This window comes from Danio rerio, chromosome 5, assembly GCF_049306965.1.
Source record: "Danio rerio strain Tuebingen ecotype United States chromosome 5, GRCz12tu, whole genome shotgun sequence".
In the NCBI taxonomy this organism is placed as follows: Eukaryota; Metazoa; Chordata; class Actinopteri; order Cypriniformes; family Danionidae; genus Danio; species Danio rerio.
The window spans coordinates 40,297,276-40,313,042 of NC_133180.1; the positions used below are offsets into that span (position 1 = coordinate 40,297,276).

A 15,767-nucleotide genomic window follows, 5' to 3' on the forward strand; every position below is an offset into this window, starting at 1 on the left:
CACCGAGACATCCCACTGACCCAGCCACTGGTCATTGTCTATACCACTTCCCGTCAAAGCCGGCACGCTTTGTCAGATTTCGACTCGAATATCCATTTTGCATCTGAAGTAGCGTATCGAAAGTGACTGGATCGTTCGAGCCTTTTTCTTCAGCTGCCGCCCCCTTCCTCCCCCACAGTGTTTGCACTGACACTGACATCATTCGCCATCGCCGTCATGACAGCGCGTTAAAGAAATCTAAAATAAATATATATTGCTCGCTTTTCTGTGCACTAAGCGGAGGGGGGAGAGCGACGCAGATCATTTCTGGAAATGAACAATACTCATCCGTCCGTCGCCCCTTTCGGTTTGATCTCTGGAGTATCTCGGATGGACGGATGGCTGAATAGTCTAATTCTATAAATAATAAAAATAAAAAAACTACAGAGGTCAAATACATCTCTAAACTAGCTTTTTTTGATCAATCAAAGTTTGATGCTGTCAACTCTGATATTCGTACTGCACAAATACTGAGAGTTGTGACGGTCGGACAGCAGTACTAAAGTACAGTGTAAAAGCTGTAACTGTAGGGCATGCTTTTGAACTGCGTACATCTATGCATTAGTGAGCACAGAACAGACTGCCAAATAAGCGGGGAGGATGCTCTAACCATCAGAGGTAAAGCTGTCCCTCAAAACCTTGCCGGAGAGCTTTGGTCACGGGGTGTCTTGCGGTGCAATAACGCTCTATTAATTTCTCTGCGCTGTCCTCGCATTGATAGAAAGGTGTCTTCACAAACTAAAGGGCAAAGTCTTACTGCGCCCAGTACCTTAGGGCGTTCTGTCTACAATTTGTCAAGCGTGTGCACTTCTCAGTGTTAAAATGACAAGATCTCTAGTCAAAGAAGCCCCGCTAGGCATCCGATGATAGTGGGCTTGGAGAGATTTTTGTGTAGAGACATTGCCAAGAGGCAAAGTACTTCTGCACTCCATGAGCCTACTGGGATTAGTTCTACTTCCCAGCCAACGGCAAAGAGCCTCATCTCATTCTGCTATTTTTTTTTAAATAGCCTCCGTCTGTGTCCATAAGATTCATATTTTTAATTCTTTTTTTTTTTCCTCACAGAAGGCACAATATGGTCCGAACACCAAAACGCCTTTACTGTGCATTAAAGCTAACCAGATCAGCTGCAAATTCAGACACTTCTTTTTGTGTGTGTGTGTGTGTGTGTTAATCTAATTAGTCATTGCATTTCAGTGGCTTGAGAGAGAGATAGCAGACCCAGAATTGTACGTTTTGGAAAGCCAATACTTGAGATGCTCTAAAGTGGCCAAAGACAAGCTATGACATCTCGGGGAAATTTTGCTTTTTTTTCTCTTGTCCAATCTGGAACACTTGGAAGTCAAAGTGTTTCATATTCTAGAGCTTGTCCTCTGTTAATGCTGCGTGCGACTGAAATTCATACAGCGACCCTAGGAGAAAAAGAAAAAGAGGTTTAATTCATTAACTGATTGATTCATTTGTACATACAGTCATTCATTTTTTAATTATTTGTTGTTTAATATTATTACAACATGTATTACTGCAAGAATTAATGTCTAGTATCATTATTATTTTAATTATAATTAATATTATCATCATCATCAACATCACATGTCAATTTAACACATCATGTCAGAGTAGAGTAGGAAAATGTCTCTGGAAAATAAACATTTAATAAAAAAAGATTATGAAATGAAAACAAAATTAATATTATGATAAAATCATTTTCATTAAAACATTTTTGCTTATTCTAAGTGTTATCATTTAAAACAATAATAAAAGGTTCTTTTACTAGAGCACAGTGTCATTGTATCTCACTGCTGACTGCTCTATAGTGTGTGTCACATCAGCTGCAGAAACTGGGTGTGCTGGCACCAAGAGGGAGCTCTCGCCTAGCGTATAACAGCCACACACAAGCGCACACATGGGCCATCATGTGTGATGCATAATACGTACTGTATTTATTAATGTTCTACAGAAACAATTTTATCACACAGAACTATTATACTGCTCAAAAAAATAAAGGGAACACTTAAACAACACAATGTAACTCTTAAGTGTTCTCTTTATAATTTTTTTTTAAAGCAGTATATCCCCCCCCCCACCCCTAACATGTATGACTGAAAACTAGTGTGTAACAACCAATAATGAAGAACTAAAATCGCAGTCGCCTGCCCTAGTTTCAACTCATAATTGGCATTAGATATTGGAAGGAACCCAGCGTCTTCATAGACTCTCTACGAATAAGGGGCTTTACGTTGTCCCTGCATTGTAAGCCAAGTGAGGCGCACCCTCTGCGATAGATCTCACTCCGTCAACAAATAAGGCACATCAGATGCTGTTTTGGCCAGCGCCGATTGTGTGGCTAAGTTTACTGGATTTTGCAGGCTTTGAAGCAGGAACTCTGAAAAGCTGTCCGCCTCCAACACAAAGGCTGTGATGGGGCTCTGCTGTAAGATTCGACCAGGTGCAGAGCAATACGGTCAGATCCAAACCTACGGTCAGTCCCGTTTTAACTCTATCGCTCTCGGGCAAGAGCACTTGGCAGTGGACACTGAGTACATGCACTGTCACACTGAGACAGACAGAGCCCACCTGTGCAATGAGGATAGGAAGACCATGGGCTATTTGTCAAGGTGATATTGTTGGATAGTGTGTTTGGGGTAAGTGTAGAGTTTTACCTTACTTTCTTACTCAAAAGGTACAAAATGCATTTACTTTTTTCTGTTTTCTTAAAAACTTGACAACGAATTTCACACAAACCATGCAGCACTCACAAAATCACATTTTCTAATGCCCTATGAATTTAGCGTGAATGTTAAGTGTAACTAATGTTTGTTGTAAAACTGTAAACTGTAAAAAACACTGAATTCATTCATTCATTTTCTTTTCGACTTAGTCTCTTTATTAATCAGGGGTTGCCAGGGCCGATTTTAGTATTTTCATTTTAGGGGGGCTCAGCTCCTTATAAGAAAAATAAAAAATAAAAGAATTTATATATATATAAATTATATATATATATATATATATATATATATATATATATATATATATATATATATATATATATATATATATATATATATATATATATGCCTCATGCACTGGAACGTGTTTTAAAACTATATGGTAGTTTATTTTAATATAAAAATAGTAAAATTTTCATTAAGAGTTACTTTCGCTGGATGAAACAGCTGTGATTATGAGGTGAGCACTAAGAAAAGAGTAGATTGGAAACCTGATTGCTCCTATATGACATTGGGGTACAAGTGATACAAGTGTATCCATAGCAAAGAATTGCAAATAAGCATATTTTATAACAATTTATCGATGAAGACACACCTTGCTCTCTGGCTCTGCAAAGCTGTAGTTTGCTGATCAAATGAAAAACGAAACTTGGGGAGGAGCCGAATTTTGAGCTGTCTTCATATCAAATTTAAAGGGCACAGAGACGATAATTTGGTCTACAGTTAATGAGCTAATCAGAAAAGTTTTAGGGGGGCTTAGTAAAAATAAAATTAAAAAATAAATAAAAAATAAAATGGGCCTAGTGACGCCCATGTGGGTCGCCACAGCGGAATGATTCGCCAACTTATCCAGCATCCACACACATACCCTAGGTCCAATTTAATTTAGCTTATTTAATTCACCTATAACGCATGTCTGTGAGGGACTGAGCACCCAGAGGAAACCCACGCAAACAGGGGGAGAACATGCAAACTCCCCACAGAAATGCCAACTGACCCAGCCAAGACTCAAACCAGCGACCTTCTTGCTGTGAGGTAATCGTGCTACCCACTGCGCCACCGTTACACTACAGAGGTGCTGGAAATTCTTGAAAGTGCTTGAAATGTTATTGCTTTCAATTTACTCATTAGAATTAACCAGTTGAGATGTGACATTTCTGTTTCAAGGTGGTCCCACAGTGTACAAAACAACAGAAAAAAAATAAAATAACAAAAAGAAAACAAAAATACAAAACAAAAAAACAAATACAAAAAAACACAAAGCAAAACAAAACAAATATGAAAGATGACACATTTAGGATGGGACAAAATTACATTTAAAAGAGTAAATGACAGTAATTTATTGTTGGGTTTGGGGCACACCTGTCATAAAAATATCCCTGAAATACTATACTAGAATACAATAACAAATAGCATCTGACATAATGTGCTGAAGTAAGTATACTACTTTTTTTTTTTTTTTAAGAAAATTATTCTCTTCATCAAGGTGGCATTTATTAAATGATAAAAAAAAAATTGTTAAATATTTATTAAAACTTTAAATAACTGCTTTCTTATTGTATGTAGTTTCATATGCAATGATTACTCCAGTCATTATTGCTTTTAGTACTATTAAAATGAATAATAATAATACTAATATTAATACTACTACTACTACTACTAATAATAATAATTAATATTAGAGTGATTTCTGATTAAGCTGATTAATCATCTTTAAAATCTCTGGAATAAATGATTAAATTAAATGATAAATTACTTTAAAACAGTTATTTTATAGTGCAGTAACATTTTACAATTTTACAATTTGTACTGTTTTTTTAATGAAATAAATGCAGCCTTGGTAAGCAGGAGAAGCTTATTTTATAACATTTAAAAATCCTACTGACCCCAAACTTTTTACCGGTAGTCTATATGTATGCAAACAGGTAATATGCCAAACTTAAAAAGTGCTGGAAAAGTTTGAAAATGCATCAGAAAGGTTATTAAAAAAGTGCTTGAATTTTACTTTGGAAAAGGTACAAGAACCCTGAAAAAATGTTTACAGTAAGGTCTCTCTATTCTCCTCACAGTTCATCCATACAATATTAAAAATAAACCTCAGTAGATCATGAGTAACCCCAAACACTCAAGATGAGCCTATCCATAGCAATATCAATGCTCTGTTAAAAGTTACTGTACTGTAGGGATTACAAAGATGAACAAAAGCGACAGATACAGTATGCATGTGATAATAATGTCACATTAAAGTACCAAACATAACATTCTTTTTATGATGGAGATGGACACATCTAAAGCGCAAAGCTAAACCACCGCACAGGCAGTTTTCACTTTATAGATTACACTATACAGTATTGTAAACTATATGAACAATATATGGATTATATAGCACAACCGTATTATTTAAATGATTTTTTGCAGTTGTTTTGAATAGTTCCCTAAACTGGTGCAACCAATAATCTGAAATGCAGTAAAATGTTGATAAAAGCCTGACTGTATGTTTTAAAGTCACAGTGTGGATTCTCTGAGCTAAATTGGTCAATACGCAACACATATTTCACTTTAATTACCACTCATAACACTGTGACACGACAAAAAAAAAAAAAAAAAAAAAATCAAACGACATCATTTGAATGCTGCCGGATGCATAAAAGCAGGATTAATTACAGCACACTGAGTTTATTAAAAACCGATGAGAGAGATTTCTCATGGTTTCATGCCATCTTTAAGAGATCACACGAGGCTGGGTTCATCAAGAGCTTCACCTCCGTGACCCCACACATATGCTACACCTATACAGATCAGTCAAACACAGACAGTCTGTTGGGGGGCCATCATTACCCCTCAATCTCTGCTCTCTCTCCGAGCCGCACCATTCTGACGGCCACCAGACTTCACAGAAACATGTCTGCTGCTCTGATTAGCCGTGTGCTTGGGCACCTGTCCAAAGGAGGAGTCTGCATGTGTTTTTGCAGCTCATCTTCTGCTAGCCGCTCTCTGGAACAGCTTGATTCCCCCAACCCTGGGAACTCCCTGAGGAGCCGTCTTGCACTTTCTGTTCCTTAAAGGAGTGAGATCCAGGAATGGAGAAAGGTGGAACTTGGAAATTAGCCCATGCTCTTCTTAGAACCATCCCAGCACATGAAATGAGCACCATTTTTATTTCCATAAAAAGATGTATCTTACTATGTACAGACATCAATCTGAGGTAAAATGGCCATCATATAAATTGCCCATATACTAGCTGATTTCCAAAAAGGAAAAGGCCAATTTTATAATGAAATATAGTAATAAATAATTCAATTTATATATATTATATATACAGTACATTGAGTTAAGTGCGAAATTTTTCATACCCTTGTCAAATTCTGATTTAAAGATACTTTTTTTTTAAATTTTTAAATCTATTTTTGTGTTACAGTAAATGACACAGGCTTCTTCCAAAAGATAAGACACTAGCTATATTTCCATCCAAAAATGTGAATTAAATGAATACGCAAAACTGGAATGTTGCATGAAAGACGTGCAAATAAAGCAACGTTTTCATCCAACGAGTCAAGAAACAAAATAGTCACTTTCTGATTAACTGGCACCAAATATCAACAATAAAAATGGCGTTAGAAGGCGTGAGATGTGGAGCACAGACACTCTTGATTGTGGAGGTCATTAAAATTATAATAACACAAACACTGAAATAGTTAAGGTGCTTTAGAATGACCAAAACAACATTTCAGATGTTTTAAAATGTGCTCAGCCTGTCGATTTGATCTCAGATAACAAAATCACATGACCTTTTTTAATGTGCATACTGGAATTTGTTCGGTAAAAATGTTTCCGTCGTAGTTTGTGCACATTTTTTTTCTAATTGAATAAAAAGTTCATCCTACTCAGCAGAGTGCATACGTTTTTTATGTGCATTTTCAAAATGTATGCGTTTCCATCAACCAATTTTTATGTGCATATCTAAAATGTTAAGCTAATGACTATACTAGAGTCACCATTGTGGAAAAAAAAATCCAATTGAACAAAATACATTTACAATTTGACAAAGGTACGAATAATTTCTGGCTTGAATGTATATAAAATAAATTAACACTTATATATAAATCAAAACTTAAAACACATGTTTAGCTGTGCCTTTCCTGAATGAGCACTGTGCTACGTCCAACAGTCTTTTTTCTTTTTCATTTTTTTATAAAATGTTTGAACACGTTTTTTGCATGGTTTGATCGGTTTTTAATAATTGTATTGTTTGTTGGTTTTATTTTCTATACTTGTTTTTATTCATGTTTATGTAAAACACTTTGAATAAACAGTGTGTATTATTAACGATGTATAACAATGTGTGAAATGTTGTATAGAGTGCTCAGCATATATGAGTACACCCATTACAAATCTCTCATTTAATTTTATATTTTCTGGAAGCTATTCAATATTACATTTGTTCATATACATTTGATTAGTCAGTACTGAAGCCAAATCTGAGCTTATCTAACAAAATAACATATAATAATGGTCCAAAAACGAGTATAGCCAAACATATATGTTATAAAAAAATGTAAACAAAATTTAAAAAGAGCTAAATTCAAGAAAAACTAAAATGTATAAAATTTAATTTATTTTTTTTTTAGTTTGTAATTTAGTTTTTCAATATTTTGCATGAATTTAATTGCATTAGATATTTGATGACTAAAGTATTATTTTAATAAATATATCTGTTTAATAAATCTGTTTTGTTTAAATGCACTCAAAATATATGACCTATATTCACTGATAAATTAATAAAAATCTTAATTTTCAAAATGGAATGTACTCAATTATGCTGAGCACTGTAAATAAACTTGCCTTGCCAATATTAAATATTACATAGCATCGATTAAATTAAGATATATATATTTTATATATATATATATATATATATATATATATATATATATATATATATATATATATATATATATATATATATATATATATATATATATATATATATATATATACATACATATATATATATATTTTTTTTTTGGAAATTAAGATTATTTATGTGAATTGCTGTAGTTTTACAAATGTTTAAAACATTTATATTTATCAACATACAAGTATGATCACTTAGCATGTTAAGGTTAAGAAAAATAATACATTTAAATTCAAATGACAAAAATAAATACACTTAATTTGATTTATTTTATGGTATCCTTAAATCCTGACACTTTTACGTCTAATACATTGATTGGGGTGTACTCATTGACCTTTTTATTTGTAAAAACTACTGTGACGTAATACACAATAAGGTCCGTTTTCAGAAACGTTTGCACATATTGAATGTTTTAGAAGATCAAAATGGGACAGGAAGTGCAGCTGCAAACAGGCCCAGGGAAACTGCCAGAATGTGAGCAATCCTGCACTCTAGATCTGGCCCCCTCTATCTCCACACCCATGGTCCACATACGGCCCACATAGCACCGCCATCTGGTCTGGTGGAGATGCAGAACCAAGCCAAGAGAGCCTAAAATCTAACGCCTGCTGACAACTTGGATAAATTCTCCAGTCATTAAAAAGTGATATAGGCACTGGAACCGTGAATGCATTAAAAGCCTCAAGAAAAGGACAGTTTGAGCCATCAGAAATGGTGAAGAAGCTCTAGATTTTACGGTTTAGAAACTGTAGCTGTCGCGAATGAATCAAAACGGATCCTCTGACAAGCATTACATTTTGAAAAAAAGCATTACCCGCAGCTTGCTTTGAAAGTGAGAGTTGACAGCGTGGTGGAGATCCCTGTAATTTAAGCCACAGTCACAATGAGCCACGGTGTCTTTTGGAGGTGCATATAGACACCATAAATTACAAGAGCATAAAATTCACCCCCTCCTCCTAATGACACGATATTTACAGCAAGTCCTGCTGGCTCAAATCAAGTCTTCTGGGTAAATAAAGTGGCATATGATCAGCAATCAAAAGCTGATGACTACCACATTGACCCACGAGGCACAAGAAGAATGATGGTTTTTAATCTCGAGACACCAGTAAAAGTCCCGCACTGGTATTAGGTGTCACGGTGTTTACAAATTGGTCATTACTGGCTCACATTTTTTAAATAGAGTTATTAGAAGGTAATAATAAACAAAAACATTCAACATAAGCCATTAACCTCTAAATGTCTCTGATCAAACTGTGGGGCAATCGTGCAAATGTCGTTTTCAATCATCAGGTTTATATTTTTTGGTTTGTAATTATTAACCTTTTCATAATAAAACATGCTGTTAATACATATTTAACTGTATAAATTAACCTAATCAATCTATTCAGAATGAAATCCTATAACGATTTCTTCACCTAATTGGTTGACTCAAAGCACACGTCAGCAGTGTTGCAGCTAAATTTAAGTATAAGCTATTTAAAATTTCAGAATTTCAATATATACATTTGTAATTGCAAGAGGGAAAATCAATTTTTCCACAAGAGTTGATCTTTATATCTTGAGATTGTCACAATTCTGAATTCACAATTTTTACCTTTTCTGAGCGTTCTGATTATGTCTCACAGTTTTGAGTATTTAAGTGTTTTTCTTTCATCAATCAGTGCATTTTATTACAGGCAATTTATTCCTCAGATTTTCTATTTCTGCAATAAATTGCAGTTGTGATCCTATCTCATACCTTTTCCTGCATTTAATTGTTTCACGAGTGTTGTTTATTGGGCTATTTTTTATAGTTGTGATTCTTCTTTATCTAACTTAATTTCTTACATCTCCAGGGTACCCCCAGGATCCTCCAATTGAAATTCAAGGCTTTTAAAGACCTTTTCAATGCCATTTTAAATGAAATTCAATGCCAACTTCGTACCCATTCCGACAGAAGTACGAGGGGAAAATGTCAAATCTGTATAAAGTTTGAACTACAGAAAATAATTATGTACAAGTGGGCTACTTAAATTAAATAAAGCATTTTATTTAAATTTTCAGTTTTATTTCATACATACACTGTTAGACCTTACCGGTTTTTTTTACAGTAGAACACTGGCAACACTGTTGCCAGCCACTCACTGTAAAAGTTCGGTTACAGTAAGTAACTGGCAACGGTGTTGCCAGTTAATTACTGTAACTGAACCATTGCAGTGAGTGGCTGGCAACAGTGTTGCCAGTTATTTACTGTAACTGAACCAATACAGTGAGTGGCTGGCAACAGTGTTGCCAGTTAATTACTGTAAAAGAGCAGCAGTGGTAACTAACTGGAAACTGTACAGTTAATTACTGTATTGTAGTTTTACAAATCACAGCATTATACTGCATACACATTAATAGTATGTCATATATAGTTATTGTAGTGTTACTAAAATTAATCAGTATTCTTAGCTGTTATTTAAAAATAGAAGGCATGACATTTTTCAGACAAGTTTATTTTATTGTTTTGGCACCAAACAAATAAATAACAGAAAAAGTATAACAAAATTAAGAAGTCAGCAGATATAAATATTGTCTTGCATATTACAGGTCTGCACAGTAAGGCTGCGGTCACATTAACGTTTGAGCATGCAAAATGCTGTTATACTGCACTGCGAAGTGGAATTAAACAAAGCGAGTAGTGGAATTAATTAGAGATTGAAAAAGCAAGCCAGAGGTCATGATTTGATCTTTGATTGGACTCAAGCAATCACATGATGTGATTTCGCATGTCAGCGTTTTCCAAGCTTGATCTTTCCAATGCTGCGAATTATGAAATTTGTCTCATGAGCTATCATTCCAGGTCTGCAGTACTCACATGCGTATGAATGGAAGTCTATAGGGAGAAAAGTGCAGTGTGACCGGGACTTTAAGCTGTAACTCTAATTAAACACACCTGATCAAACTAATTATGGCTTGTTAGAAATCTACAGGTAATGTTGAAGCAGGGTGGGTACTAAACTCTGCTGCGCTGCAGTTCTCCAGGACTTGGAGTTTGACCCCCATAGTATAAGTATATAGCAGGGGTGCTTAATCCTGTTCCTGGAGATTTACCTTTCTGCAGATTTCAGTTGCTACCCATATCAAACACACCTGCCTGTAATTATCAAGTGGTGTTCAGGTCCTAATTTATTGGTTTAGGTGTGTTTGATATGGATAGCAACTAAAATCTGCAGAAAGGTAGATCAGCAAATGAACAGCAAAAAACACAACATAACTATTTTAAATTTTAAAGTTTTAAATAATTAAAAACTCTGTCAAATCTCAATAAAAAGTTTAAAATAATTATAAAAAATAAAAATAAAGTTGGCAACACCGAAAAACCAAAGGATCCAATCTTTTATTGTTATAATTATCTCATGACAACAAACTTTTTAATTGTTTCTAACATAAATTCATAGGTGGAAACACAGCTCTGAAAAATACTTAGCAACAAACTCACAACCTGGGATTGGACAGTGGAGCTTTTGTGTGTGGATGGCTGTGTATCATGTTTTTGTGATTCCCTGTGATGATGTGCACATGTTACCTTACTGAGATGATGGAATTTAAATTTGGCTTAGTTGCCAGAAAGATACATACAACTGTTAGCATCTGTACATTATGGCAGTATGCAATATCCAATAAATACATATACTTAAACAAAAGTAATGTATGAAGTTATATGAGGAGAGGCTAACTAGCTAACAATGTAGCTTTCAAGTACACAGTTCAAGATAACAACAATATAGCTTAAAACACAGCCTTATTTTAGAAACCCCTTAAAAAACATTTGAACACATTTTACTTACTCATTGTAGATTCTTATTTAAAGCCTAATGCATATCAGACTCTACATCTGAATTGATGGACAGAGAATAGAGCACACTCAGCAGTAAACAAATCAAACACCTGGCTCCCTTAAAGGGCCAGTATTTTTCTAAAAACTCTGACACCTTTGTGTTTAGAATAAGACAGACAAGTGTGTGGTGATGCCTAAATCGTTATTTTCTGCCTTTAAAATGCACGTCTCTATAAATAGCAACATAAACCGTCAGAGAAGATGGGACAGTAATGGTTGAACAGTAATTTGCTATTTATTGTCAGTTACTTTATGTAATGAGTACATAAAGTAAATTACTGGAATTTATTCTTTGCACTACACAATTTCATACAAAGTCTACTCCTTTTACAGTAAAATAATATGTGTTAATAAATAATAAATGTTTCCTTTTATTACAGCAAAACACTGGCTATTTTACAGTTCTTTACTGCAAAATCTACAGAGTAACAGTGCAGTTATACTAATTAAACACACCTGATCAAACTAAATCTAAAGGTAGTGTGTTAAAGCAGGGCTGCAAATAAATTCTGCTGTGCTGCGGCCCTTCAGGAGTTCGACATCCCGTGTACCTAGCATATTTTCAAAGGAATTGCCTACATTTATCACAATCATGCACATATCATTGAATAAAAACAATAAAAATATAAAAACTTGTCTAAAGCAAAAAATTAAAAATAAATAAATAATCTGATCCTTATGTTGTTCCAAACCTGTAGTAATAATAATAATAAAAAAACAAATAACCTGATTAATACATTTGTTTAGGAAAGTCTTTATACTATACTGTAATGCCATTTTTACCTATTTCATTTGAAGTTTTCCAAACAAATTCATTGAGTCTCTGCAAAAATGTATGTACGTGCTGTTTAAGATTTTTTTAAATAACACATTTTTACTAGTTATTTAGCAAAATTGTAATATTCAGCTTAAAGTGCAATTTAAATGCTTAACTATAGGCTAAACTAGGCAAATTAGATTAATTATAGAAAAGTAAACAAAGTTATAAAAATAATTGTGATAATTTGGTTGCTCTGTGTGAATATTTTTGCCTTTAAATGCATCTCGTCGATATCTTTACCTTTTAATTAGCTCTGTGACATTGACATTGTTTGACTATTGATACTCAATGTTAAAAACATAAAAGGAACCAAAGAAAACACAGAGATGGCTGCAGAGAAATTTAGCTTATCATCAATGCATTGTCTCACTATCTCCTCAATTTTGACCATACACATACCAAAACTGAACAGAATATATATATATATATATATATATATATATATATATATATATATAGAGAGAGAGAGAGAGAGAGAGAGAGAGAGAGAGAGAGAGAGAGAGAGAGAGAGAGAGAGAGAGAGAGAGAAAGAGAGAGAGAGAGAGAGAGAGAGAGAGAGAGAGAGAGAGAGAGAGAGAGCAAGATAAAGCATCAGAGTACATGGGGTAATAATGGTTGAGCAGTAATTTACCATTTATTATCACAGTAACTATCTGTAATGGGTACATAGAGTAAATTACTGTAATTTATTCTTTGCACTACAAAATTTCATACAAATCCTGCTCCTTTTACAGTAAAATACTGTTTCCTTTTATTACAGCAAAACACTGGCTATTTTACAGTTATTTACTAAATAATCTACAGTAAGGGTTAACAGTGTACAGTATGGACGTCCACCCAGTAGTGATTATGAAGGTCCAACTGAATGTCAAACATGACCACAAACCAGTTGGCCTTATTCACCTGGTCACCCAGTTCTTTAGTTATAAAAGGATCTGAATTAAATAATATATGCAGTTTTGTTGCTTCCGCACAAGAATGTAACTGCAACCTCAGAGTCAGAAACCATGGTTTTGAAAACCTCTGTAATGTTCTCATTCGATGTGAAAGAGTGATGCTCAGAGATTGTTTTAAGGACCCACATCACATCTGCCTGCAGAGTTGGTGTTGAGCCACAGTAAGATCGGATGTTCCTTTGCTTTGGTGGCAGTGTTGGGCATGCTATGCCTCAGTCATCTTTCAATCAAGCAAGTTTCTTATGTCAGCCCAATAATTGTTTGGCGACATCACCAACAAGAGCGAAAGGTGGCAGTAACGCATCAAAAACTTTGTTATTGACCACCGTAAAACAGTAGGAAGAAGAAACTGTCATTCTTCTAATGTAGAAATTTCGTCATCACTGATCGCCAAAGCTGTTTTAGTAACAGAAGAGGTCTCCGGTGCACTGAACTGCACAATAGCTGTGTTTGGCAACCCCCCATATGGGAGTCCGGGTCCGTAACACCCATTGTCGCTAAGGTTAGCTTAAAAGATTTTCGGCATCAACAGCAGTAGGCGTTGCGGTCATTTCCTGGCACAGGCTTCACCCAAACGCAATTCGGATTCCTTGGCCACAGCGACACTTTCCCATTTTAGCCAACAACTAGGCTAGCGACCATCTTGTTCTCTACCTCACCTCAAGTAACCATAGTAACGGGTGCGCACGCTTTCTCACTTTCTTCTATGGCGTGGAGCGTGAGATGCACACAACGTTACGCTGCATGAATTTTTAATTAGCCTTCATTAGTAACAGTTAATTTTGTTACGGTATGAACTTAATCTTAGGCAAAAATAAATTAATAAAATTAAGACCTTTGTATACCAAATTCAAAGCTTTTTCAATGCTTTTAAGACCCCGCGGGTACTCGGATCTCAGAAAAGCTTTCCTGTAATTTTAACTTTACGTGGCAATTGTGCTTTCATAGGCAGTCTCAAAATATAGAGTTTACTAATTGAAACTCAGATATTTTGTTCTCAGACTTGTGACGTTACCTCTTACAGTTGTGATTTTACAGGCATCCACAATTCTAACGGTATTTCTGGCATTTGTGAATTGTTATCTGACAATTCTGACTTGCAAAATGCCTCAAAATAACACAAACAATTCTAAGAAATGTCTTAATTCTAACCTTTAAAGTAAGTAGTCACCAACTATCTTCAAAATATGTTCTTTTGTGCTCAGGAGAAAATTGTAAATCATAAGTAGGCTCATATGGAATCTGTGTTCACAGAAAACTCCACAGATTTCTGCAGATTTTTGAGCACATCATGAGATCTATTTATTTAGTATAAATGTACAATTTTCTTCAAACATACATCATATTAATTGTAGTAAATGTACTGAATAATGTGCAAATGTTTAGATGTGCAATACAATTTGTAAAGTAATTTTTTCTGACTTGGTTTTCCCAGTTCTTCTTGTGGATTTACAGTATTATACTGCATGAGTGACCTACTATAGCTATGTTTAGCTGCATTAAAAAAGTGGTTCTAATTAGATTTGCAAAAAAAATGTTACATAGAAGTTAAGAAGGGAGAAAGAATATTTATTACGCCTTTAGCTTAGAACGTTTTTAGCGCAAAAATGGCAAAAGAGTCTGCAGATTATGCATGGTCTTGGTTAAAGTTTGGAAATACACAAGAGTGGGGAAATTTTCAAAAAATAAAAACCTCTCTCCTAACTCTTGCACTAAATTCTCTGAGCGCAAACAGTTCCTTTGTGTAATTAGCACTTCTTGTGTGTATTGCCTATTCTTGTTGAATCACTGAATACCTCCATAATTGTAAGTCGCTTTGGACAAAAGTGTCTGCTAAATGACTAAATGGAAATGGAAATACTGACACAACCTAATCATTTACCATAAAGCCATTATTAACAAATGTATACAAAATTAAGAAATCCAATGATTTAGATTCATAATTATTGTTTGATAAAAAAAGACTTATGTCATTAATGTCATTATCAACCTGTGTAACTTTCTTTCTTCCTCAGATCTCCCAAGAATATATATTGAAAAACATTTTTTAAACAACATGAAGGTAAGTAAATAATGACAGAAAAAAAAAAACAAATACTAGTACTACACATATTCAATAGTTCCTTTTTAAAAAATTGTGTATCATTCCAAATTTCAACTGTGTAATTCCCGGGTCTACCCGCAGTTCTCAATTCCCAAACCTACTTGAATTCAGTGTCAATACGTTACCACAGAAGACTTATCGCAAAGGTTGCCGATCATCTGATATCTGGAGATGACTTGCTCTGGGGAACCAATGTTTTGGAAGAGATCAAGTTTACAAAGCTCAGCTTAGCGGCATGGTCACCAGAAAAGTCGTTTCCTGTGAAAGTAGCTTAAGCAAAGCTGCACTACATGTGCAGATGTTTTCTGCTCCCTGTCCTGTCTTTCTTTCCCCGGGTTT

General features: G+C 34.6%; 1 protein-coding gene across 1 annotated transcript in view; it reads right to left on the reverse strand.

The window, feature by feature from the left end:
- Positions 1-1,085: 1,085 nt before the first annotated feature.
- antxr2a (ANTXR cell adhesion molecule 2a) overlaps positions 1,086-15,767 on the reverse strand; it is an 85,029-nt gene continuing 70,347 nt past the window's right edge. Inside the window, 1 exon segment of the mRNA NM_001044709.2 lies at positions 1,086-1,451. Within this exon segment, the coding sequence (NP_001038174.2) occupies positions 1,416-1,451 (36 nt within the window). The 3' untranslated portion in view covers positions 1,086-1,415.